The sequence below is a fragment of the Pezoporus occidentalis genome, unplaced genomic scaffold (assembly GCF_034315485.1).
Source record: "Pezoporus occidentalis ecotype Australia unplaced genomic scaffold, CSIRO_AGI_Poc_V1 ctg1, whole genome shotgun sequence".
Lineage (NCBI taxonomy): Eukaryota > Metazoa > Chordata > Aves > Psittaciformes > Psittacidae > Pezoporus > Pezoporus occidentalis.
In genome coordinates, this window is record NW_026912778.1 from 1,447,387 (window position 1) to 1,472,456 (window position 25,070).

The 25,070-nt window shown below is 37.8% G+C and overlaps 1 protein-coding gene across 6 annotated transcripts in view; it reads left to right on the plus strand.

Annotated features, from left to right (window-relative positions):
- FNIP2 (folliculin interacting protein 2) overlaps positions 1 to 24,489 on the plus strand; it is a 50,801-nt gene extending 26,312 nt beyond the window's left edge. For 2 of the 6 annotated variants that reach the window (XM_062608452.1, XM_062608373.1), the window contains exons 4-18: positions 172 to 272; positions 355 to 426; positions 1,103 to 1,203; positions 1,356 to 1,445; positions 2,594 to 2,665; positions 3,278 to 3,407; positions 6,787 to 6,988; positions 7,556 to 7,644; positions 8,492 to 8,638; positions 8,761 to 8,930; positions 12,231 to 13,545; positions 14,289 to 14,445; positions 15,530 to 15,730; positions 19,370 to 19,485; positions 20,682 to 24,489. In XM_062608452.1, coding sequence (XP_062464436.1) covers positions 172 to 272; positions 355 to 426; positions 1,103 to 1,203; positions 1,356 to 1,445; positions 2,594 to 2,665; positions 3,278 to 3,407; positions 6,787 to 6,988; positions 7,556 to 7,644; positions 8,492 to 8,638; positions 8,761 to 8,930; positions 12,231 to 13,545; positions 14,289 to 14,445; positions 15,530 to 15,730; positions 19,370 to 19,485; positions 20,682 to 20,760 — 3,042 coding nt within the window. In that variant the 3' untranslated portion in view covers positions 20,761 to 24,489. Of the gene's footprint in view, positions 1 to 171; positions 273 to 354; positions 427 to 1,102; positions 1,204 to 1,355; positions 1,446 to 2,593; positions 2,666 to 3,277; positions 3,408 to 6,786; positions 6,989 to 7,555; positions 7,645 to 8,491; positions 8,639 to 8,760; positions 8,931 to 12,230; positions 13,546 to 14,288; positions 14,446 to 15,529; positions 15,731 to 17,568; positions 18,460 to 18,485; positions 19,486 to 20,681 lie in introns of those variants that run through there. The other 4 variants (XM_062608745.1, XM_062608535.1, XR_009962813.1 and 1 more) reach the window with 3 other exon arrangements.
- The last annotated feature ends 581 nt before the right edge of the window (positions 24,490 to 25,070 follow it).

Genomic DNA, 25,070 nt, shown 5'->3' on the forward strand with positions numbered 1-25,070 from the left:
GCTGTACTTGCTTGTACTTGCGCTGTGTTAAAACCATGTGGGATCTTAGTCTGCATGGAGAAGCAGAGCTTACTTGTATTCTTTATTCAAAATGAGCACTAAGGCTCATTATATTAAATAGTATGCCAACTTATTATTGACTTTGCTCTTCCCGTCTTCTTGTCTGTGTAGTACACCAGACCAGCTTCTGATGTCAACATGCTGGGAGAAATGATGTTTGGCTCAGTGGCAATGAGTTACAAAGGCTCCACCTTGAAAATTCACTACATACGGTGAGTGTCCTTTTCTGTGATGCACTCTCTTGTCAGGCACTTGGAATTGATGACTCACTGAAATGACTGTTTATCCTTTCAGCTCTCCCCCACAGCTGATGATAAGTAAAGTCTTCTCAGCCAGGGTAGGAAGCTTCAGTGGAAGCAACAATAAGTAAGAACTTTATTTATATCTTTTTTTTTTTTAATTCCCTATCCAATGCAGTTGGCTTTTATTTTTTATCCATTTGTAGCCCTTCTGTCACTGCTTCTAAAGATGACTTAAATGAAGTGGAAAATCTAGTAAAAAATATGAAATGGAGGTTGTGGAGAAGGATTCTCTTGGTAGATCCCAGCCAGACCACCCAGGTTTAAAAAAATAGAATCTCTGAGTTTCTGCTTCTTTATTTGCCCAGGACATGCAATAAACTTCAGAGGTTAGGAGCCATGTACAGTCAAAGCCTCTTATCTCTTCCTGCTTCCCCAAAGGTGAAAAAGGGGAATATGATGAGAAACCTTTATGTCCCTGTACCCCACTTCTGTTTCCTTCAGCAGTGAAGATACATGGTTTCTTATCTGTTCTATTTTTCCTTGTCCCAAAACTGAGCAAATGTGAATAAACTGAATCCCAAGGTGTGAGGTAGAGTAAAAACTTCCAGTAAATCAAAGGGGAGCCGATGTAGAAAATAAATGTCTGTTTCCTTACAGTTTCAAAAAAACTTACTTGAGTTTGATTGTAATCTTCAGCCCTCTTTTTTTTTTTTTCCATAAAATGAGCCTAATTGTCAAGCTAATAGTAATGCCTGTTCATCACATTCTTAAGGAATACTGACTTTATTCACACTTTTTAGCTTACAAGATAGCTTTGAATACATCAACCAAGATCCTGGCCTGGGAAAGCTGAGTTCGAATCAGAATGGTTTGGGAACCTGTCGCAGTGGAAGTAACTTAGGTAAATATTTCCAGGTTCTGTGTCTTTCTGAAAACATGAGGCCATCTGTTCATTCAGTTTGTTTTTTTCCTGTGCATCACCTTCTTGTCTGTGTGTCTTTATTTTAAACTTTTTTTGCATTGCATTTTCTCTACGTTGCTTTTGTTTCCTAGGTGTGTTACAGCTGTGTAGCAGCAAACTGCTGCAGGGTGTGTCTGAAGGAGGTCCCCTCCGGCTCATCCGCAGCGCTTCTTTCTTTGCAGGTTTGTGTGGAATGCCAGCCACAGTGTGACCCATCCATATGCACACACAAATCCAGCTCCTTTTGAATCTTTGCAGGGCATACATAACCACTCTGTAGAAACAGAAGGGGCTAAAATACTGACAACAGATATATCTGGCTTGTACTTAAAAATCCTTCATGTCGAAAAAAGCTAAATTAATTACTTTTTGTTTGTATTTATTTTCTAATTCATGTGTTTCATTTTAAAGTTATAATAGTGCAGTGTTTTTAATGATAAATGAGCCCTTGTGTTTCTTAGAGATCTTATGTTTCCTGGCTTATAGCTGGTTTCTTGCTAGTGTGCAGGTGTCTTGGTGGTGTACAGCTTTTTCTTCTCTTACCTCTTGCTGCTATTTTTTAATTTAATGGCAGACATTCAGAATTAATTCATGAGTTTTTGGGAGGCTTTAAGATTTGGTTTTGGTTTTATTTTTTTTCTTTTAATAATATCTATTTCTCTAATTATCAAAACTTTGATGTAGTTTAAAGTCTTCTTTTACAGGCATACTGATGACCCATGCAGATCTTAGGCCTAATTAGTTCTGGTAATTGCAAAAATGTGAAATGGAATACCAGTGCAGTTTCTTTGTGAATCTTGCATGCTCCTCAATTTGAGTGGCTCTGCACTACTAACACTTCAATGTAATACAGCATAGGCTAAATGTTTCTCACTGTGAGGCTTTGAATAATAAATCTCTGCTTGTGGAGTGAATCAGAAGCTTAATGGACCTCGTGTTTGACTTCCATTATGATGTTAACCTGTATAAAATTAGTCTTGCGCACGCGAAGAATGACAACAGTGACAGAGTTGGGGGGGGGGGGGGGGAGGTACCACCAGCCCTCATTTTCAAAGCATATGTGATTTCTGCTGATGTAGACTGTGTTCACATTCTTATTAGAGATGTTTTACAGATTGGGGCAGATAGCCAGCTTCCTCCAGTAACACAGTACTCAATATGGGAATACTGTTTGCTGCCATCTCTGCTCACACCGTATTGCTTATTTAGGGTGACAGTACAGGATGTAACTTTGCTGCTTTATGACCTTTAAACGTAAACATTATTTTAAAATGCTGACAAACAGTATGATGAGTTTTGTAATATTTTCTATTGATCTGATCTGTTTTAGCACACAGCACGCCTGTTGATATGCCTAGCAGAGGACAAAATGAGGACAGAGACAGTGGCATTGCTCGGTCAGGTATCTGCTGTCTGACTTGTTTGCCTGCTTTTGCAATTATGTTAAAATTCTTTGGTGTAGTGATTCACCTGAAATGTAGGCACCTTATGACCCACAGATCCAAAATATTTTGGATCTGTGAAGTGGTTTTCCTTCTGCTTTTCCCCAAGCCTTGAGGTGAGAATATTCCTAGTGAAGTTCTTTGTTTACAGCAGTTATTTTCTTGGTTTCCAACCGATTTATATTATGGAGAAAGAACTGACTCAAGCCTTTACTAAAGCAGGGAAAGAGATTATTTTTTTTTTTTTTTTTTTTGCACTGAATAGGAAAAAGAGGCCAGGCGATCAGTCTACTGTCATTGGAGGTCAACACATCTTATGACAGAATGCTTTTAATGAGAATAAGATGACTTTTAATATATGCTAGTAGGGAATATCTGACTAAGGAAAGAATATCTTCAGGCAGCAAGATTTACTTAAAATATTTGTCTTTCCTGTTGCAAATGAGTTACGTGAGGAGGATCAGCAAGCATGAGCATTATTTTGGGGAAATAGTTCCCAGTTAGAGTATGAAGAAAAATATTTAACACTCTTTGTAATTCAATATATGTGGGGTTTCTTTCTTTCTTGATAGCATCTCTGAGCAGTCTTCTGGTCACTCCTTTTCCATCTCCAAGTTCTTCATCATCATCTTCTAGCAGCTACCAACGTCGCTGGCTCCGCAGTCAGACAACCAGTTTAGAGAATGGAATTATTCCAAGGTGGTGAGTGCAGCACCTTTCTTCTTACATCAGCTGTTTGGCAGTATTTTAAGCTAAATAGAGCTTAAGCCTCTTTTTCTTTAGAAGTACAAATCCTGTTATTAAATGCTCTCAATTCAGTCTAAGTTCCATGTGTGTTACATAAGATTGTCAATATAAAGGTAGATCAAGTTCTGGCTGCATAAGAATTACAAGGCCTGATTTGAAATATACTTATTTTTATTGAGCATACAGGCTGTGTCTGAAGCCACATTCTGAAAAGTAAAATAGAAGTAAATAACTTCTGAAGAAGCAGAGCATTCTGTTGAAATGAAAGGTACTGTAACAGTACTGCTGCAGTAATTACATTATACTATGATGAAGTCTGACTAGTGAGCAGTTACTGAAATTTTGGAGTAATAGCCCATGACAACTCTCTTGGCTGGTACAGGATGTTTCTCATGTGACTTCTGCCAAAACAGGAAGGGGATAAAAAAGCAGTGAAAAAAAAAGCAGTGATCAAAAAGCTTGGCTACTGTTTTGGAATTTTATTAGCTTTTATAGCTCAGTGGCATAACAAAGCATGGAATGTAGCAGACCTTTCATAGGTAATAAGCAAATTCTTCCCTTGACAGTTACGAAATACAAATGGTTCTTGATTATCTGCTCATATTTTCTCATCCACCTGCACACAAAGACAGCATGGAATCAATGCAGAGCTACAAGAAATTCCTGCTGTTTGGCCTCTTTCCCTCATCACTGTTTTCAGTTAAGTGAAGTTTAAAAGCTGCCAGTTAAAATATGTGGTCAGTAAAAAGGAAACCAAAACCTTTCTAAAAATACTTCTTTCCCTAGTGTCCATACTCAAAGCTTTTTCCTGGATATTTTTACAGAATCATTTTCAACATTAAGAATAATGCAGTGATGTCAACGTAGCAGTCATGCTTCGTAAATCATGTTTGCAGTTGAGAATAGGCTAGTAAGCATTTTGCTTTCAGTAAATTGAAGTAATTTTTAATCTAGTTTCCTAAATAAATAAGGCTAAGAGCAATGCGAAAGTTAAAACATTTAGGGGAAATAAGATAATTTCAGCTCGGTTCAAGTATCCAAAGTTTCACAGACAGAAATTTCCTCAGAGTGCTACTAAAGTAACAAATACTTTAGAGGAAAGTAGCCTTTTTGGGCTGCTGCTTCACTGTAAGGAGTAGGTTGTTTTTCTTCCGCATTGGAGAATGTATGCTGGGGAAAGATACTGGAAATGGGGCATTATTATTTCCACTATCTAGAACTACTCTTGAATTGTAATTCTTTCTAAGCCAAAGTAGATACTTGTTTTCTTGCTAAAAAAACAGTAGGCTTTTGGTTGAATACTTCAGTGACAGCAGAGTTTGTACTTCAGTTTGTACAGCCAAGATTCTACAGTCTCTGTGACTTATATTTTAGGCCAATAGCACAAAGAAAATGAGCTGTCTAGCTGGAACTCCATGTAGTCAATTGGCAGGCAAGATAGATTAGCAGCTTTGTTGAAAAGGCTTTTCTCACAGACCTAAATTCTTCAATTTCTGTTCCTGGGAAGCAGTACAAAAGCTTGTGATGTTTCTTAGATGCTGACTGACCATCCTTTCCCAACTTCCTTGGGGATTTGTGTCTCTGCATGCAAGTTCCTGAAGTTCAAATGAGGTTATGTTTTTGTCTTGAACTCTGGTTTCCCACAAACTTTTTTTTACTGGGTTTTATTGTGTGTGTGTTTTCCTGTATTCCTGAACTCATACCTCTATGATGAGAAACTTTGGAATGTTTAACTTTGTCAAACCAATTATACTGTAAACCACTTATTTTTAGAATGAACTTAGAATGAATGCTTAGCATTCTGGCTTTCCTCTTGTTAATTGCTTCATAGTGGTCTATAAATGCCACAGGCTCCATTTCAAGATAATTCTAATATGAAAAGCCTTCAAGCTTTTAATTACCACTCACTGATACTGCAGTCTTAACTTACAAAGAAACTCCAAACCCAAGCTATTTCCATATAAGCTGCTGCTCTGAATGTCTCCATTTATGTTCTAATGGTTTCCTTGTCTGTTCTTACCCTTCTTCCCCTATAATTTCCCAGTGGATTAAAAGCCATTATTCTGTTCAGGTTCCTTCCAAAAGACATTTTGATCATACTGTTTTACTTATTGAAGTAATACTTCTTTAGAGACCTTTTTTTTTTCAGTGGAATTGATCAAGGAACTTTAAGCAAGAAAAAGTAATAGCTCTGTAAATCCAGCAACATCAATATTGAGCACTGCACTGGAGGTATTTATGGAGAAGCAGGATGAGGGGATTGCCACCTTTTTGTGTAATAGCAGAAAAACTTATGCTGGGCTAAGACTTGTGGATATAATTCAAATCGGTTGCCTGTGTAAAGGACTAGCTTAGAATTTTGATCAGATTGCTGCGGAACTTGTCTAATTGAGTCTTGAAAATCTGAAAGGATGGGGATTACGCAGCCTCCTTGGTCCATTGACCATTTTTTTTACCCCTTTGGCATCATCTGCAAACTCACTGAAGGTCTGTTCTGATCCACACGCCAGGCTGATAACTAAGAAGTTGAGCAGTATTGATACCTGTATTAACCCATGTGTGATATTGAAAAGCGTAAATGTTGAAAGAGATGTGGCAGAACCATCAAGTGGATAAACAGAACCTGGAAAAATAATAATGGTTGTAAAATAGCCACTGTTTGTTTTTTGGGGTGGGTTTGGGGTGTTTTTTTAGCTGAAAAAGTTTCATTTTAAACTGAAGTATATGTAACTTTCAGCTAGTCACACATGTATTTGTAGGCGTTAAGTTTGTGTTTTCACAGTAATTACTAAGTGGTGACATTTAGTCTTCTGCTAAAATAGAAAGTTTTATTTTGCATGGTTAAGTGTCTTAAAACATCCATTTTAAAATGCTGCATAGGTAGCATGTTTCCCAACTTCGCTAATTAAGAGCAGTGTAGATTGAAGAGCATCATAGGCAGGAGCTTGAGTGCTGGGTGCAGTTTAGAACTCTGAAATTACCTTTAACTTTGTTGCTAATGATTTTGTGCATTGTGTCTCCATTCTCTTAATCCCCTTTAAAGTTAAATCCAGAAGGAGGGATTTTGTAGAAGCTGTGTTTCAGACAAAGCTATTCACGCTACTTTAGGAGCTGGCCTCTTTGAGGGTTGCCTTCCTCCTATCTGAGCAAGCATTGGTCTTATCCATCAAAATGTTGGGTATCCTCTGCTCAGAGGCAGGTGATAGCCAAGTCTTTTGTAGTGAGTCAAAGGAGACCCAAGAATGAATTACATTCTACTGCATAGAGAAATAGGGGTAGAAGACAAATTACCTCTCAGTACATAGATAACTGTCTGAACAAATCTGTCTTACAGGTCCACTGAAGAAATGTTTAGTATGGCTGATGAAAGCTGCAGCTCCAATCCTGCAATAGTTCGGAGGAAAAAAATTGCTATCAGTATAATCTTTTCTCTGCCTGAAAAAGAAGAAGCACAGAGAAATTTCCAGGATTTCTTTTTCTCTCACTTCCCTCTTTTTGAATCTCACATGAACAAGCTGAAATATGCAATAGAAAAGGTACAGAATACTAGTTTTGTCTTAATGTGGAAAATTGTCAAACAACATGAAGTATTCTAGAATCTGATAGATTAAGAGTGGGAGAAGGTGCGTGGTTTTGAGCTTCCCTCCCTCCTTACACATGTAGCCTTGAGCCTGAGCCCAGTGTAGGAATTCAGTGTTTGCTGAAAGAGGCACAGTTTCTTTTCTAGTCAGAATAAGAATTGAGAGTTTTATGGTATGGGTGGTTTTTCTTTGCTTCTTACCATATTTCACTGTGAGGGTTTCTTGACTTGGCAGAGACTGTGAAAATGGTGCTATTCTATTCTTTCATGCAGTCAACTTAAAAAGAGGCACAAAAGGTTTGTTGCTGTCTTCTCAATACTCCCAAAAATACTTCTGTTCCCATGCCCAGTCTCGGGATTGGCCTCTCATGAGGTGGAGGGAGGTTGGCAGCTATTGGTGTCCTGAGTGGCTGTATAGCACTGGGGCTTGACCTTAATTATTTTGACATGTTAATGAAGCTTAAAAAGATGAAGAATGTGAATCCCTTAAGAAGCTGTTTTGTGTCTTTAACTCTTAATCAAGGCCATGATCTCATGTAGAAAAATAGCAGAATCCAGCCAAAGGGTGCAGGTTTATATCAGCCGTGTCATGGATGCCCTGGGAGAATTCAGGTGAGTTAACAGAATTCTGAATTACAAGGAGAGCTCTTCTCATGCCCATCTTAAGATATTTGTCACTTCAGTTACAAGCAATTGAATGCAGGGTCTTGTAATTTAGCCAGTCTTGATGTTAGAGTGAATGAATTTTCTGTGTTGGGTATTGGGTAAATGTTTTTAAAGAACTTTATTAAAACCAGCTCAGGCATTTTCAGAACGAAAGCAAAAATGCTTCTGTTATGCTCACCTGTAGCTGTGATTGTCAGTCTTTAAGATCTCATCAGGAGTTGGCTTCTGCTCATGCCTGTGCAGATGAGTGGATTGATTGTTACATTTATGCAGATGAGTTGCCTACTCCCAGCCATAGATGCTGAACAGTAACTTAAGTTGCTGACAAGCCAGTTGCTGTCAAAGGCACAAAGGTTTTGGTACCTAAGAGAGGAAGTATGGCTAGAGGCCAAGAAAGGCAGGCTAGGAGAGAGAAACAAGGCTTTGGTGGGATGGAGTTTCTGTAATGTCTGGAATGTGGAAATGAATCATTGCAATGAATAGAATAGGTTCTATTCCCCCTCAAAATGATTTCTGAATAATTTTTCTGAATACAAATACATGAGGAAATACAAGAAAGGGAAGACGTGCTTCACATATAGACACTAAGTTTCTGGTATACTAAATTAGACTTGTGTTCTGGGGCACAAGTAATTACCCAAATAAAACTCTTCCAGTTTGTTCAGTCTCCTAGATCTTACAAAAAAAAAGAAGTAAAAATCAGTGGACAATAGAAGAGGAAAAGGGCTACTTTTGTTTGCAAGATTGAAATGTGCATGTTAACACTTACTTTTGTGGATTTTTCTTTGAGCAGAGTTACCATCTGGAACCTATATTCTGTTCCAAGGATTGCAGAACCTGTGTGGCTCAATATGATGTCCAGCACCCTGGAAAAGAGTCATCTATGCCAGCGTTTTCTTAAAGAATTTACATTTCTGATAGAACAGATCAACAAAAATCAGTAAGCTTCCTCCATCCTCTTTTTCTTAAATAAAAGCTTTTGTGCATCCCAGTGCATGTGTTAAAGCACTTAATGGGACATTCTTTTGCTGGTGTTACATTGGTCATATTCTTTTTTTCTAGGTTCTTTGCTGCTTTGTTAACTGCTGTGCTGACATACCATCTGGCTTGGGTCCCAACAGTAATGCCAGTTGACCATCCTCCTATAAAGGCCTTCTCCGAGAAGCGCACATCACAGTCTGTGAACATGCTGGCAAAATCCCATCCATATAACCCTCTCTGGGCACAGCTTGGTCAGTAGGAAATGGAAAGCTTCAGACTTCTCTATAACTAGCACATTCCTGTGTTCACTTCTCTTATCTAACAGCTATTTGTGATCCAGATCACACTTACAGATGTACCTGGCTGTAAGCTGGGCAGAGCTACCAGCGGATGTCTTGCACATGGTTAAACAGAGAATTTGGAGGCCAGTTTAAATAGCCTGAGTGCTCTGCTTTTTTACCTGGTCCCTCGTTGTCATCTTCTGTTATGTTGCCTGGCTAAGTAACTTAGTATAGAAGTATTAAGATGATGCAAGTACTGTGAGTAGTCTGAGCAGTTTTCTGGACCCTGAGGGCCATTTGTAGTTGAAACTGCCCTGGCTATCTCCTTTCATCTCTTTCTCACAGAGCTAGGATGGACACTGAGATAAGAGTAGAAGTCTGGCAACTGCCACTACCTCCATTCACTCACAGTTACGTGTGTGGGCTTGGGCCAAGACATTCTCTCTGTGCCAAGGTCCTCAGGCTGTTCTTGGACAAATATTTTATAGCTTTTAAGTTATCTTGATACAGGGGATTAAATAACTCCTGTCAAAAGAGTAGGTAAGAGCTGAGAGAATAATGCTGCCAGTGGTAGATCCCTGGAAATTCCTCTTCCTGGAACCAGCTGCAAGTCTGATGTCAGATTGGCCTTAACTTTAACTGATATTTATATGTATGTTAACTGATATATATGAGTGTAAAGCAACACACATGCACAGTAAAACAATAATGTAACATTTACACTGTGCTGCTGGTTGTTTCTTTCTCATCGTCTCAGCTACGTTTGTTTTTCTCAGCTATCTTTATGAAAGTAAGAATTGCTACCTTGGCAGATGTATTTCCTGGTTTAGGATGTCTTTAAAGTGTTATGCAGAGGACTAATGGATTAGACTTGGAGGGTAAAATAATAGCTTTTTCAGGTTTTTGAGGACGGAGCCAGGCCTGGGGTTAAAAAAACCCTGGCTGAACTGGATGCAATAGCTCTTGTGATCGTTCCCAGAAGCTACCACTAGTGACTAATCAAGAATCTGTTTCTGTTCTCACCTCCCCAGCTTGTATGTTGCTACCAGCATTGACCTACCCAATTTCTCAATGCCTGACCTCAACGATTTCTAGTTTTCTTTTGTTCTTGTGAAGTCCAAAAGCTGCTATCTGGCAGTTGCAGTAATTGATAATGAAAGTAAGATATTGCCCTCTGCTGGTGGTCTTTAGAAAGAGGTGGAGAGGAAATAAAAAAAATCATTGAACTTAGTGCTTTAAAATGGAAATTACTTTTTATTAAGGAAAAGATTTTTCCGTACCTGTGTATTTCTACCTTCAGACCCATCTTTTTGTTATATATTACATATCAATTACAGTTACATAAAACTGTAAGTACATTGTCAGGAAGACATAATGCTGGCTCAAATGTCAGCTTTAACGGTTTTAACAGTTGGCATTAGTATGTTTTGAAGACCACAATTTTGAATTTTTGTACTGACTTATTGGTAATGGTTTTATATAAAAGTCAATTGTGCAAATGAACATAAAGCCTGAATCTGATTTCCATAGCAACTGTGCTCAACTTAAAAGTAAAAATACATCTTCCCATTTCCTTTCCTAGTGCTAGTCATTGTAACCCACCTGGCATTGAGGAAAATTCCAGCAGAGTAGTCTGAAGCCCACTTTCCATTAGTGAGGAGTGAGTTTGCTGGTGTGTTAGGCTATGGGGCTAGTTGCAAAGGTGTTCTTTATGAGGGGAAGACAATGAATCCACCACACAGCAGCTTCCCCAGTGCACTGCTAACATTATGGGAAATGGCAGGTCTTGGCAGGGGTGACGGTAACTGAAAGAAGTGGAATTACTGTCTCATTGATCCTTGGATGGAGTCAGGAGCCTTGTTCCTTTTATGTTATGTATGGTGAAGAGGGGTCTGAGTATAAATGTGTTTGTATTTTTGTTGTGTGGGGGGGTTTTATGTTTTAGTCTCCTCATGTTGAAACCAGAGGTCCTCTTGCTCCTGGCAGAAACTTTCCTGAAGCTCTGATTTTTAGCTTTCATTTAGTGTAGCTTCTTGAGGTCTAGCACAAAATCCTGGTTGCAGACTTGGTCCAAAACATTTGAGCAGCCCTGAGCAAGGTCTTGCCACCTAAACAGATTGGGTAGATTAGCAGGTAGCTGATAAAGTCATTCTTCAGAGAAGCCTGATTTCAAGGTGAACACTTCTGATGGATACAGAAAATTGAGCTGGTGGTTGTCTCCTGTCTGCTAGTGATATCAGCCATAGTTTGGTTAGGCAAGACAGTTAGGTGAGTGTTCACTAATAATTGTCATATGAAGACAACTGGGTTAACTGAACCTCGTAATAGACATTTCTTGAGTTAACCCATCTTTTTCTGATAAGAGATCTTACCTTATTTACTGTCTATGCTTACCTCTCCCAGAACTTCAGGGCAGAAACCCTTCAACTGATAGAGGATTATAGGCAGCTAAAGACAGTTACCACTCTCCCAAACAAATATGTTGAAAGCAGGATATGTATGACCTTGGTTCTGTTTAAAAAAACAAAACCCCAACAGTTCTCCAGGATAAATGAACTAGCAAATAGGCAGTTCCTGGGGGGAACTGAGATGGGGAACACACTTCTGTTGTAGTTTCTACCTCTCATTTTACAGTTGTATTTTTAGTGAATACATTTTCTAGTTCTCTGCCATCCCATGCCAAAGATAGATGTTCATGTTAGTGAGGTTGACTCTGAGTACATAGAAGTGCATGTGCCTAGCTCAGTAGGGTAGTTACATGCCTCTTTTTTCAGAACATTGTTTACTAAGCTAATATTGAATCCTTTATTGCTTTTCTTATATTGGTCCTGAAAGAAATAATTTCGATTTTACCTGTATGAAAATTCTTGTGCTTAACAGAAAAAGTTACTGAAATAAAACAACTTTAATGTGAAAGAAAATATGTCATAAAATAGAAAACAGTATAGCTGGATCTATATTCCTTTTCACCCCCTGTTGTGTCAGTTTCCAAGTGATTATATCTTGTAAGCATCATGTAAATAAAATCCTTAGTGGCTTTGAACAGAAAGAAATTGAGTAATAGCAGCTACTCACAAAACCACCAAAACCCTTCTGGACAAAAAAATACTAGAAGTGCTTTTGTTAGTCTTTGTTTTAAACTCTTATGAACTTGCTGTGAAAGAAACAAACTATCTGATTTGTGTCCTTAGTAAATGCTGTTTCAAAATATGTTGAATTTAGGCTTACATCACAACCAGACATAAACATGTGATTTGCTTTCCTGTATAGGTGATCTCTATGGTGCCATAGGCTCTCCAGTGAGATTGACTCGAACTGTTATTGTTGGAAAACGCAAGGAGTTGGTGCAGCGCTTGCTCTATGTTCTGACTTACTTCATTCGGTGCTCTGAGCTGCAGGAAAATCAGCTGACATGGAGTGAGAAGGCTGGGATAGAAGAGCAAGTGCTAAATGGAAGCAAGATCACAACTGCCCTAGAAAGGGGAGAGGTAGAGGAGTCTGATTATGTTGTTGTCACTGTTAAAAATGAACCTGCTCTTGTGCCTCCAATCCTACCTCCAAAGAATGATGAAAGTAAGAACAATAGTGTCACAGAGTGGGCACATGACCCAGAAAGCACTCATGCTGTCCCAGCCTCTTCAAAAGAGAAGAAAGAAGTGATAGGAAAGGCCAGTCAGAACTCCGAAGCATCTGTTGACTGTCTAACTAGCGGTTTTCGTAAGGGAACAGCTGATGGTAGGAAAAGAATTGTCACCGATACAGGAGTTGTATCCTACCACTTTGAAGAGCCATCTAAATTGGAGGATTTAACAGAGATAAAGAAGAACAAGAATCAGAATGAGAGAAAAGTGGAAAACCAGTTGTCTGGTAGGTCATCTGCCTTACCTTGTCCTGAAAGGTCTGGCCACAGGAGTTCACACTTGGAAAAGGTCACTTTTCAGATTGGAAGTTCAGCATCACCAGAGTCAGACTTAGAAACTCATAGAAGAGAAATGGAAGAAAATCTGAAAGTGTTGAGAAAAAATCCAGAGGTGATACATTGTGCCTCAGGTTCCACAAATCTGCCTGTGAATGCTTCCCAGAATCAAAAAGAAAGTTGCGAAGCTGCATTTATACCCTTCAGTAATCGTGATGTTTGTTATGCACAAATCTCGCCTTGTGTGGGAAAGGAGAATATACTTCACCAATATACAGAAAGTAAAGAAGCTGAGATGAATTTAGTGAACATGATATCTAGTGAACCCCTTATGCCCACGGATAATTTAGAAACTGTAAAATTGCCAAGCCTGAAAGAAACTAGAACTTTATGCTCTGGCAATCTGGAGAACTATTCCCCTAGCTGTGTAGAAGTCGGTTCTGCTGTCAGACAGGATTCCCCTAAAGTAGGTGCTAAAGATGTCCCCTATGGGGATGCTGGAAGGAAAAGCTCCTTCAGAGCTGAAGGGGACATTCCAAGGAATGAGAGTTCAGACAGTGCTCTTGGAGCCAGTGATGAAGAAGGTGATTGTTGTATCTCTGAAGTACATCATGATAATGTAAGCAAAAGACTTGAAGAGTTTGCAGAAGTGGAACTTCCTTTACCAAGGTAAAGTGGTTTAATTTAGAACTAAATGGAGTCAAAAGTTTGCTACTTCAGAAGTGTTCAGGATTTAAAGTCTGAAATCCTCTGGGATCTTGAGTAAGTTCCTTGCAAACAAATCTCTAACAGACACTGATGTGGTCAGAATTCTTGTAACCAGACTTGGTAAAAAGAAAACTAAGATGGAGCAGGGTTAAGTAATGAAATTTGTGACAAAGATGCCCTTCATTTGTCTAATAAAAAAAGTTGATTACTTTTTCATGTAAGCTGCCTGAAACATTTAATGTAGACAGAACATCTAAGGACAAGCAAATTTGACAAATCAGAGACAGATTTGAAATAAATAAGGGCATCTTGTTTGAAAACTTTTGAGCTTTACAGGTGCAAATAGAGCTTGCTGATACTTAAGGTAGGTCACTAGAAAGTTTGCTGCTTGGGCTGAGTTGGAGAAAACTCAAATTTAGCAATCTGTTAGCTGCAGAACATGGAGCTCATACATATCACAAGCTCTAATACATTTAAGATTTGCCTTTTTATAAATTCAGAGGAATTGATAACCTTGTTCAAGTTCAGCTTTTAAAAATCTTTCTTTCAAAGAGCACCAGTAATTGGTTTTGTGTATTTTGAGTACAGTGTTGATTAATACTTACAATAGAAGCAGGGGTGATAAACCAAACTTCTCATTCATTTAAAATCTGAATCAGTTTGTCAAGCAAGAATCTTACATGCTTTGTATTTCTGTATTTCAGGTCAAATACAATCAGCAGTCAATGCGTGAAAAATTTTGGAAGATCACTTCTAGGTGGTTACTGTCATACGTATATGCCTGATCTTGTGCTGCATGGAATAAATAATGATGAAAAACTCAAGCAGTGTCTATTAGCAGACCTACTTCATGCAATGCATGTGAGTTAATATACTGTTCTGAGTTATAGCAGTAGTTGTGATATTAACTAAGATCTACAGAAGCAGGTCCTTTGAATAGGCTTCTTTCTACTTATTGTTTGTAACAGCCACACCTGTCTTCCTTCTTGGAAGATGTAAGCCCTTAATGCATTGTGTGCAAAGCCTGTTCACACAAGAATCACATGTGCTTTCCTTTATACTGTCTTAAGGATTCTCTTCAGAGATAAGCACAAGGAAGATTGTTTGCAACTTCAAGTTACAAACAAGGAAAAAACCTTAAACTGCTTCTCAGTCACAATCGCTGACAATTATCTATATATCATAAAATTATGTGCAAGTTGAAACAGCTTATTTTGCCATTAGTGGCATGTGTTGCAAGGGAGATGAAGTCTTGTGGAGGCCTATATTATACTAAACTGTAGCAGAAATGATGACTACGGACAAGTAATTGTCTGTAGGTAGTAACTTTGCCATGTTCTTACTCCACTTCAGGTACTCCTAAATTATGTAATTAATAACTAACCTTTCACTAAAGTAACGGTGTGACCTTGATGTGCAATTTTAAATGTTTATCTAGTAATCGTCAACAGCTGCTCTGCAGCAATTAATCATCCTGCTGGAATAAGTTCATGTACTACCTGGAACAGTGATGCATGTGTATGTAACTTCTTTAAGCAATACCAGATTGGTCTGATTATGCACAGTGAAATCCTTCATATAGCTCTGAAACATTAAATATGCTTTCACCATCACTGGATCAGTAAAATTATTATTCTTTCCATTTTGGAAAGAACTTGTCTTCTCAGGGAGGGTGGAATATTTGAAAAAAGTTTTGGAGTAGTGATTTTGAAGCACTACTTAAATGCCTTGATCAAATTGTCAGTTAAGACTTAACTGACTCAGTGTTGAGAGATGTAAACTCTGTCACTGAAGTTGGTATTCCTTGTCATTTTTGAGATGCCTTTGGTTTCCTGTTGGTTTGCTTTCTTATTCCCTGCCTCAGTGTACTAAAAGTGGAACCTCAAAACTGAGTTGAGGAAATGTATGTGAAAGTGTCACATAATATTTGTATTATCTGTTGCAGCATCCAGTGCTAGATGAGCCCATAGCAGAAGCTGTTTGCATTATTGCAGACACAGATAAATGGAACGTACAAGTAGCTACAAGCCAGAGAAAGATGATGGACAATATGAAATTAGGCAAGGATGTTTTGGTTTCAAGTCAAGTATCCAGTTTATTGCAGTCTATTTTACAGCTTTACAAACTCAACGTCCCAGCTGACTTTGTAAGTATTTCTTTACTGGAGACTGTAGGTAATGCAGATTGCTTAGCTTAAGTAGGAAGAGCAGAGTTTTGTAAACTGTGTTGCTGTACCAGTGAACTAATGCCTGAAGTGATACAGAGTTGACACAATATATTTGAGAGAATGAATGGTACAGTCCAGTAACAGATACTGTTTTATCTGTAATTTACATGTAATAGGTCAGATTAAAGTTAACTACTCAAATGCATATGATAAAACTAAAGTTGTTCAGGCAATTCTAGTATGGTTCTCGTGTGTTTATGATTAGGGCTCTTAAATTTGGCTTTTCTTTTTTTGTTTGTATTATTTTCACACTTCTATTTATGTTGTTGAAGCTTCTATCTACCCAAGCCTGTTTCTAGCATACAACTTTCTGTTCTTGGGCTTTTGATCTAACCCCATGCAGGGGATGCCTTTTATCTCTCCTTCCCAAATAATTGTGCCTCTATGTTTACTTGATCCTTCTGTTTTATGCATGTTTTAGCCAATTCTGTCAGCAAGTGCTGTCTCAGATAACCTTGCCAGTGTCTCCATAGAATTGCTGGGAGGAGACTGAAACCTGAAAACACCTGGAGGCAGATGGATTGCAGCAGGGGATTGTCATATTGCATTATCCCTGTCCCACAACATCCTTTCCTGTCCTCAGTAGTAGTGGAGTTCATCAGAGCAAATCAGTAATGCTGGCTTTGCTGATTACAACAAAATTACCCACAAGTCTCACAGTGGTAATTACAATGCAGTTTTATCACGTAATTGTAGATGAGGGGAGATAGGGTGGATTTTTCAGTAGTCACCCCTTTTTCAATTAACTGAATTGGTTTGTCCTTCAGCAGATAGTCTTGAGAAACTTTGTAGGAGCCTGTGTAATGGCTGCACTAGCAGATGGAAGAGGAAGATAGAGCTAAACACTAGCAGCTGTAAATAGTATTAGTTGCACTGTTTTGAATAAAATTAGTGGTGTTGATTACGCTAAGTTCTTGAAGTCAAATGCTAGGCAAAATACGTGGGTATGTTGTCGTTGTCTCTGGATTCTTCTGGGCATTGAAAAATATGCAACTTCAGCTAAAATTGTATCTTAACACTTGCACAGTAGTACCTTAAATGCTGGCATTTCTAATCTGAATAGTTGATTCTGCAGCTGAATTGTTCTTTCCTATGTTGCCCTTGCATTTGTGTATGCAGCTTCTGTATGCATTGTATGATGTGAGAGGGGTTTGGAGGTAGAATATTTTTCAGGGATTTTTTTTTTTTCCTTTTTTCTTGGAAAAAGGCACAGTGAAGTGACAGTGCTAGAAGTTTGGAAATTGGCTATAATCCACATTAAGAGACACTTCGATCCTTCTGGTAGTGGATTTTGCAGCTCTTTACTAAAACAAAATGATCTGTGCATGGAAGCTGTGTTCCACTAAACTCTAGGGGGAGAATTGTGACTCTTTTGTAGTGATTCTATTGATTTAAGTTTTGACAAAAGCATATTGATCAGAGATTAACATAATGCAGTATGTTTGAAGTTCCCTTTAGGAGTGCACTTTTTTTACATGCATTTACTGCTCAGATGAGTAAGTTTTTGAGGTTTTGTGATATCACAAAACTCAAAGCCCAACTTTTGAAACTGGATGAAAGGCAAGTAATGATACGTTTGTTGTGGCACTTCAGACTGGTAACCGTACTGCAGAGCTTTGAAGCATGGAAAGGAAGTGATAATCGTAGCTGCTGCATGTCAGCAATATGTCAAGTTTTATCTGAACCTTTGAACTCATTTTAGCTACTTTCCTAGAAGTGACTTGACATTTTGTTCTGTTTTGTTTTTTTCCATGTAGTCAATGAGGAAAGCTGCAGAGGAAGCTAACTAACAGTACCAAAAGCAAAAATCAAACTTTTGGACATTTTGAACAAAATGGATTCATGTACCAAGCTTATGGGGAGGAATGTCTTTTGATTCTTTGCAACAGGAGGAGCAGATAATCTTGCATATAAAGAATCTCTCTTAGAATAATGTGGGATTCTTCCTTGTTTACTCCCTCACACCTTAAAAAAAAATGAAAATCCATAATCCTTTGCCATAAGTACTGACACTGAAATATGTTGAACTGCCACTTTGTGAATCAGCTGCATGCTCCCCTCAACCCCTGAGGAAGTGCTTGTGGGCTTTTTGCATGTAATGGAAAAGAATATTTCCCTTTCAGCTAGAATCGGAAGTGTTACAAGTATACTGAATTGACTGAAAACTCACTTGAAGCAAACAGATAAACTACTGTCAAAAAGCTTTTCTCCACTGGTGTCAGTGATCTTGTTCTACTACTGCGTAGCATGTTTTTAAAATGCCTTTTTATCTTCCATGGTTAAGACCTAACATAAACTCAGAGTATCATTAAAAATCTTCATCTTACTCCAGACCAGAAAATACATGGTAGACTACCTACAAGTATGAGTCTTTTCTTTGCTTATTATTTTTTAATTACCAAAACTGGTTTCACAGGATCTCATTTCTAATACTTACGGCTTTCATTCAACTTGAAAATTACATTGAATGATGGTCTGAAGCTATTAGCTGCTACTGTTTTTAATTGCTGTCTGTGCCTGCCAGATGATTATATATTTGATAATACAAGATTCTGCATGCACTTCCTGCTTTCATCTCCTGGAGTTTGGAGAGCGGAACTAATTTAACTTTTTTTGAAGTGGTCATCATGGTGGAAATAAGGAATATATCAATTTGAATATACCTTTGTCCTAGAACAAAATACCTGATAAGGCATCCTACTACTCATCTTGTGAAGACGTCATACCTACTGTCCTTGTCTTATGAAAATAAATCTCTCTCTTTGAAGCTAAGGTTCATCTGCTGTCCTGCAGTTGGTGTATGAGAAATTACCATGCATCACATGACTGTATTTAAAGATAATACATGTTTCTAGCATGCTACTGCTGAAAGAAAAGGGGAGTGATTAAATTGTTTTTTCAGTTTGAACTATTACCTTTTGGCAAGCAGTGTCAAATGTTTAAGCAATTTTAAACTAGAAGTACCTAGAACTAATTAAAACAAATGGCTAAAGAGGATTTGTAACCTAGCTTCTATTGTAAAGTAGTGAGCAAAAGAGTTATGAAATTATGACAGATAAGATAATAGTGTTTTCTAGTTCTTGACTCTTAATTTCTTGAATGCAGATCCCTAGAGGTAGAGTGGCAATTTTAGGAACTGTGTCTAAGCTGAGTCTTTCACAAAATATTATACTGACAACAAACATCACGTATGAACCAAGTATTCTGGTTTGATTCTTAGTAAGATGTCTTGAGTGTCTTTGAACCTGGTTAAAACTATAAGTCAGCAGAAACACTGTGGCTGACTTGAGGGAAAAATGGATGTGCTGTTTATGGTGCCTGAGAAAGCTGGAATGCCCCAGTTTTATGAGGGCATTCCCCTTTGAGGAGTAGTGATAGCTTTTTGCTGGTGCCAGCACACCTGTAACAAAATCAATTGCCTCTTCTAGATTTTTATGTGGAGATTTAGTTTGAAAGATGTTATAGCTAAGGTAGAAGATGAAATTATATGCTTACATTCCTGTAAAGTTTGCATGTGATTCTTAAAGCCATTCTGAGGGTTGTGGTCTGTGTTTACAGTGCATAATGCATCTTGAGGATAGACTACAAGAGATGTATCTCAAAAGCAAAATGCTTTCAGAATATCTGCGAGGACATACAAGAGTGCATGTAAAAGAACTAGGAATGGTATTGGGGTGAGTATTATAGGTATTGGTTAATGGCAAACCTTGGGGCTGTTATTTTCTTTTCCAGTTTCTGAATGTTAGTATCTTGTTCCCATGAGGACTTGCTTCTTCATCGCTATCACTTTATTGTGTATCTAATAAAACAATCTGGAAATCAGCAGGAAATATTTCTACAGCAAGAACCAGTTACTTGTCATTCTTAAATCTTCAGAATGAAGAAAGTTTGGATTTGGGTCATTAGGATGTTATCCGTGCATTCATACGTACTCTTTCTGTCTGTCTCCTTAGTGAAAGCTTCGTCCCAACAAATACTTGAAAATGTTTGTTTAGGTGGTACAGTTGTATCTTGAGCAAAGAAGGCTTCTCAAAAAGCAAGCGTAAGAAAAACAGATATCCTCTTTGGTAGCTGTCTTCTAGCAATAGTACTTGATTGGCATGCAATCTTTAGGGATGCACCTGCTGACAGCAGAAGAGGGGGAAGGTGAAGAAGTGAATACACATTCCCAAAAAGATGAGTTTTAGCACTGTAGGTAAAACTTAATTTATCTTTATCCAGACTATTCAAGGTTTCATATTGGGAAATGCAAGTTGTGAAACCCAGAAACAAGCAACTTTTTTCAGTGTGTGTATGTATGTACAAATATGTATAAATATATAGATATGTCCTGGCCCTTGAGCAGCTTTACATTTGGAAATGGTTGGAAACTGAACATTGTGTTTGAGAGGCATTCCTGGTACTGTTATTGCATAATAATGAATTAATTCCAGCTTTTGGTCATCTTTCGATAAGTGTGCTACTGTATGGTGAACTGAGTTATACTCAAAACATGAAATGCAACATCTTTCATAAGCTAATGTTTAGTACTTTCTTAAACTGGGCTTATGGGTGCCTACTGACTGGTAAGACTAAAGCTGAGGCTTATGGTTTGGCAAATAAATAAAAATATTTAAACCCCAAAAGATTATACACTACTAAATGCAGTACTGCTATCTTTTGACTTAAAGGGCAGCATACTTCTTGGTTTTAAACATTATTACCTACCTTTACTGATATGTAAGTAATAGGAATAAATAATAATGTAAGAGTTAACTCAGTGTAACAAGACACTTCCGGTTTCTTTAAAATGGATTAAAAAAATCTTCTTGTGTTTCTTTTATGAAGGTGATTGTATATTTTAAAGTCTGTCTCTCTTTTTCATTTCTAGGATTGAATCCAATGACTTGCCTTTGTTGGCTGCTATAGCAAGTACTCATTCCCCGTATGTTGCCCAAATACTCTTATAAATTAAAATCTCAGGATAGTCATTCCCTTAAAGTGAAACAAATAACATGGGAATGTTGAATGAAGAACAGAGGTGCCGAACACTGGTAAAGGGGAACACTGAGGAAAGCAGGTGATGCCTGTACCTTCTACACCTTCTGATTCTGATTTCAGCTGGATGTTTTACTGGAGGACTTCAGTTTACATGACGTAAAAGGCATTCAGGTTTTTCTTACAATCTCACTTCTGACTTAAAGCAAGAAAGTGACTGCATCCTTGCATTTTATTTTTATTCAGAGGACAAAAGTTAACACTAAGTGGCAGACCAGGAGCTGCCATCCAAAACGCTGCTCAAAACCATGAAGTAACAGTTAAAAGAACAAGTGGGTTAGAATGAATTTTGTAATACTATGCTTGTGAATGTGGTGTGGTATATGTTTCTTTGCTGGGGAGGAGGAGCTGTAAAATATGTAAATAACATTCCTATACACAAGTGTATTAGATGGGACTTTTTTTTCTAGCAGAACATACACATGATTTTGTATAGTAGACGTGATGGGCTCAGAACAAGGAACCTGGATTCAGCAGCCAAATGCAGTGTGGGAATGGAGTTGTTCATGAGATCATGTGGCTTTTCCCTTGAAGGAGAAGAGGTTAAGAAAGCTGTGGCTGCTTCTGTTTTAATGAGGAGACATTCAGATGAGCCCGTGGCTAAAAGTGGAATGGAATGGACTTCTGAGATAGGGATTTTGTTGGAAAGCCTTATGGAATTTCTGCTACAAGTTTACATTTGTTGCTGATGCAACTTCAGTAACTCTCTGAGTTTCTCTATGACTGTAGTCCTGGGAACTAAACCTGTGTCTTAGTGTCATCGAGTATTACTATTTCCAAGGAATATGAATTTGACAAACATGTTTGTCAAATACCAGTGCTGTTAGTGCATGTCTGTACGCATGCACTGCACCAAGCAATGGGCACAAATCGAAGACAATCTTACTGGGGAAATAGAAGACAACAGTCATCCCCTCACCAAACCTTTAGTCACAAGTATTACTTTTTTCCAGCTATTAGTTGTCTCTAAGTAGAAATAAAAGGAGCATTGTTTGAAGTAAAATGAAATGTAGGGGGCAAACCCCAGTATTTGATATTACTATGAATGTTTGCAATTACCCTCTGATTCTGCAAAAATGTTGAACTGTCATCCGGGTGCCTTTCCTTAATAGGGTAACTACTCTGAGACCAGAAACTACTTCTCCACTAGTTGATACTGGCCTTCTATGTTTCTAGAAAGCAAAATAAACTTTTCTATTTCACTGTTTTCATCTGGTTAATAACATGAATGTAAAAAATTGACTTTTTTGTGTAAAGTACTGTTAAGCTGGATATGAAACTATGGACCAGACTGAGGAGAGAGAACAAAGGATCAGAACAAACATTCTTGAAGAAATGGAAAACTCAATGTTGGACTGTTCTGTTGTGAGCCAGCATGAATAAGGTGTCTGAAATGGTGAGCTTGCAATCAAATTGCTAGCAACACAATTGCTTGGGATTAGTGAATTCTAATAAGAAACTCCTGGTCACTCTTTGTGAATTCTCCTCATTGGTGATTACAGATTTTTTAACACTGAAGGGACACACTTTTATTAAAAGTGTTTTTATTTATCTGGATGTTTGGACTTTTCTACAGTAAACTTTCAGTGATTTGGAATAATGAAACGTGCATATTGTGAGCTGTTTAAATGTGATAGGGGTCTTGATTAACCTTGTGTTGCTTTTTGAGGGAAATAGGTAGACTGACCTACTGTGAAGAGAGGTTGTTTCCAAGTGGAGGATTACTTAATATTCTGATACAATGCTTCTAAAGCTGTTCCTTGTATGCTGGGTTTCTGATCTGACATTCCAGATGTTTCTTTTATCACATTTTCATATTTGTCCCTAGTATTCTGCCTAAAAAGGCTAAAATCTCTCTATGGTTCATGTTTTCTCGCACTACTTACAGTTAAGAGAGCTCTTCCTATCTTTTGTTTGTGACTCCTGTCTGCTGGAAAGTAAACTTACCTCTGCATATAGCTGTCAGCAGATACCACTCTGTTCCTTAAAGTTAAGACCAAGTAAGAGCCATAGAGCAGGTCACATGTTCCTAAACTACCCCTGTGATGGAAAATGTGTGTGCACGCATGTGTAAGGCTACAAAACTGCTTCCCTGAATGTGTATAGAAATCCTCATGTACTTTCTCTATTCCATGGCACTCTTAAATAGTATCAGAGTTCATTAAAAGTCAGTTCCTATTCTTTTAAGTATTGGGTTTTTATCTGAACAGATTCTGTTCAAAGAAATACATGCTAATATGGAAATATGTGCTTTTGTTATCACAGTGACCTAAGGAAGTCAAAGATAAGCCAACATTCAGTGATTGCAAGACTAATGCCATGATCAGTAGCACCTGATTTTACTCTTATCAGCTATTAAAAAAAAATTAAATCTGACTTTGGGCAAGACTTCAAGTTAGCTGTGGGGTGGCATGGAGCTGATGGTCAGAAGCACTTGGATTGTCTTCAGCCCAAGCTAAAACTTTATAGTTCTTGCTGCTTTCTCTAACATTTTGCTGCTCTTCAGAATTTACATGATGAACTATCTTTTTTCTCATAGTTTTAGTTTGGGAGGAAGAAAATCCAAGAAAAAACTGTTTATTACCTTTAAAAGGCTCTGGACTACAGAAAATTAAATACATATTTTCCCCTCCACCAAATGTACTACCTCAGTTGACAGGATTCCACCTTCTAGGGCTTCTTTTGACTCTTAAGTCTTTAACTTGGTTTTGGTAGCGTCTTGCTGTTTATGTAAATTAGTGTGGCATGACAGGGCAGTAAGTATTTACAGATGTGTTGTTAGACATCTTTAGGGCATGTTTCTGTTTTTATTTTAATAGGATGAAAAATTATGTGAATGTACAGGTGTGTTTAAAATTGATAATGTAGCTTGATTTTCAAATATTCCAAAGTTGGTTTTATCAGTATTATGTAGTTTTTTGTAAACTTAAATACATACTTTCTTGGTTAAGTGGGAATGCACAGTCTTTCCGAAATCCCACATAAGTGCAGTTTACACAGTGCAATTTAAAGAATGTATGCTTGTTTTCCAGGCAAGACTAAACCTTCATACACAGAGGCAAGGAAAAACTGCTAAACCATGGTATTTAATCTAAATGAATTTTTTAACCCCAAATGATACCAAGATCTAAACATCTTAATTATCTAGGTACTCTCAGAACTAATTCATACAACTTTCATCTGCCCAGAAGAAACATGTAGACACTGGTTCTGTAATTCACATTCATTATGGCATCCTCCAGAGTTCTAGATGACCTTCCCCATTCCCTGCTTTTACTGTTAAAGTCAAAAACCCTTTTCAGACACACCAAATCCTTGTATATAAAGTTTACATAAAATGATCATTTATCCCTCAAAGATGCAAATCAAAACTGAGTCTGAACTGCTGAATGCACCCTAGGCTGGGGGTGTTTTTCAGGTCAAGTGGGCTAATTTGACATACATAGCAGGTTTTCCATAGTAGAAAAAGAAAAAAAAAAAGTGTGTTGTTATTGCATGTTTGGAGCGCATAGGCTTTTTTAGGAATGACTGAGTACCAATGTCGAGCTACATGGACTTTTTTCTTATAGTTATGTATGCTATCATTTTGGTCTATTTCTTTGCGGCATTTGGTGCAATAAACTTTCTGAAATGAGCATAAATGGTATTTGGTATGTTCCTTTTTAAAACTTCTCAAATAACTGTTCTAGTTATTGTAGGTGAGATCTAATAGTGCATGGACATCTGGTAACCCTGTAGTGGAGTAAGTAAATGTTGCAAGAAATCTCTTAACAGGAAGTCTTTGCAAAATGTGGAACCTAATTGAGCACTATTCCCATCTTTGGAAGTTTTACCCCACTTAGCTGTGAAAACAAGAACACTTATAGTGTGAAAACTAACTGCAAAAAATAATGGAAAGGGAAGACACTGACTGCTGGAATAGGTCCTGCAGAGGTTCTGCGCACCTGTGTGGCTGACATTTAACTCAAACGCCTATGAAAAGAGCTCTCTGAAAAATGTGTATATCCCATTTTGAAAATTACTCAGCCTAACAGGAATGAGTAACACTTTTTGCCTACTAGGTTATTAATTGGTTGATGGACTTGACATGAATGAGCTTAAAATAACAAGGTGTTCAATTTATGTCTAACTCCATGACCTCAACTTAGTATTTTGCAGCTTACTGGAAAGTCCTTAATTATGGAACAAAAACTGTAATTATGCTGAACATCTTTGAATGCAT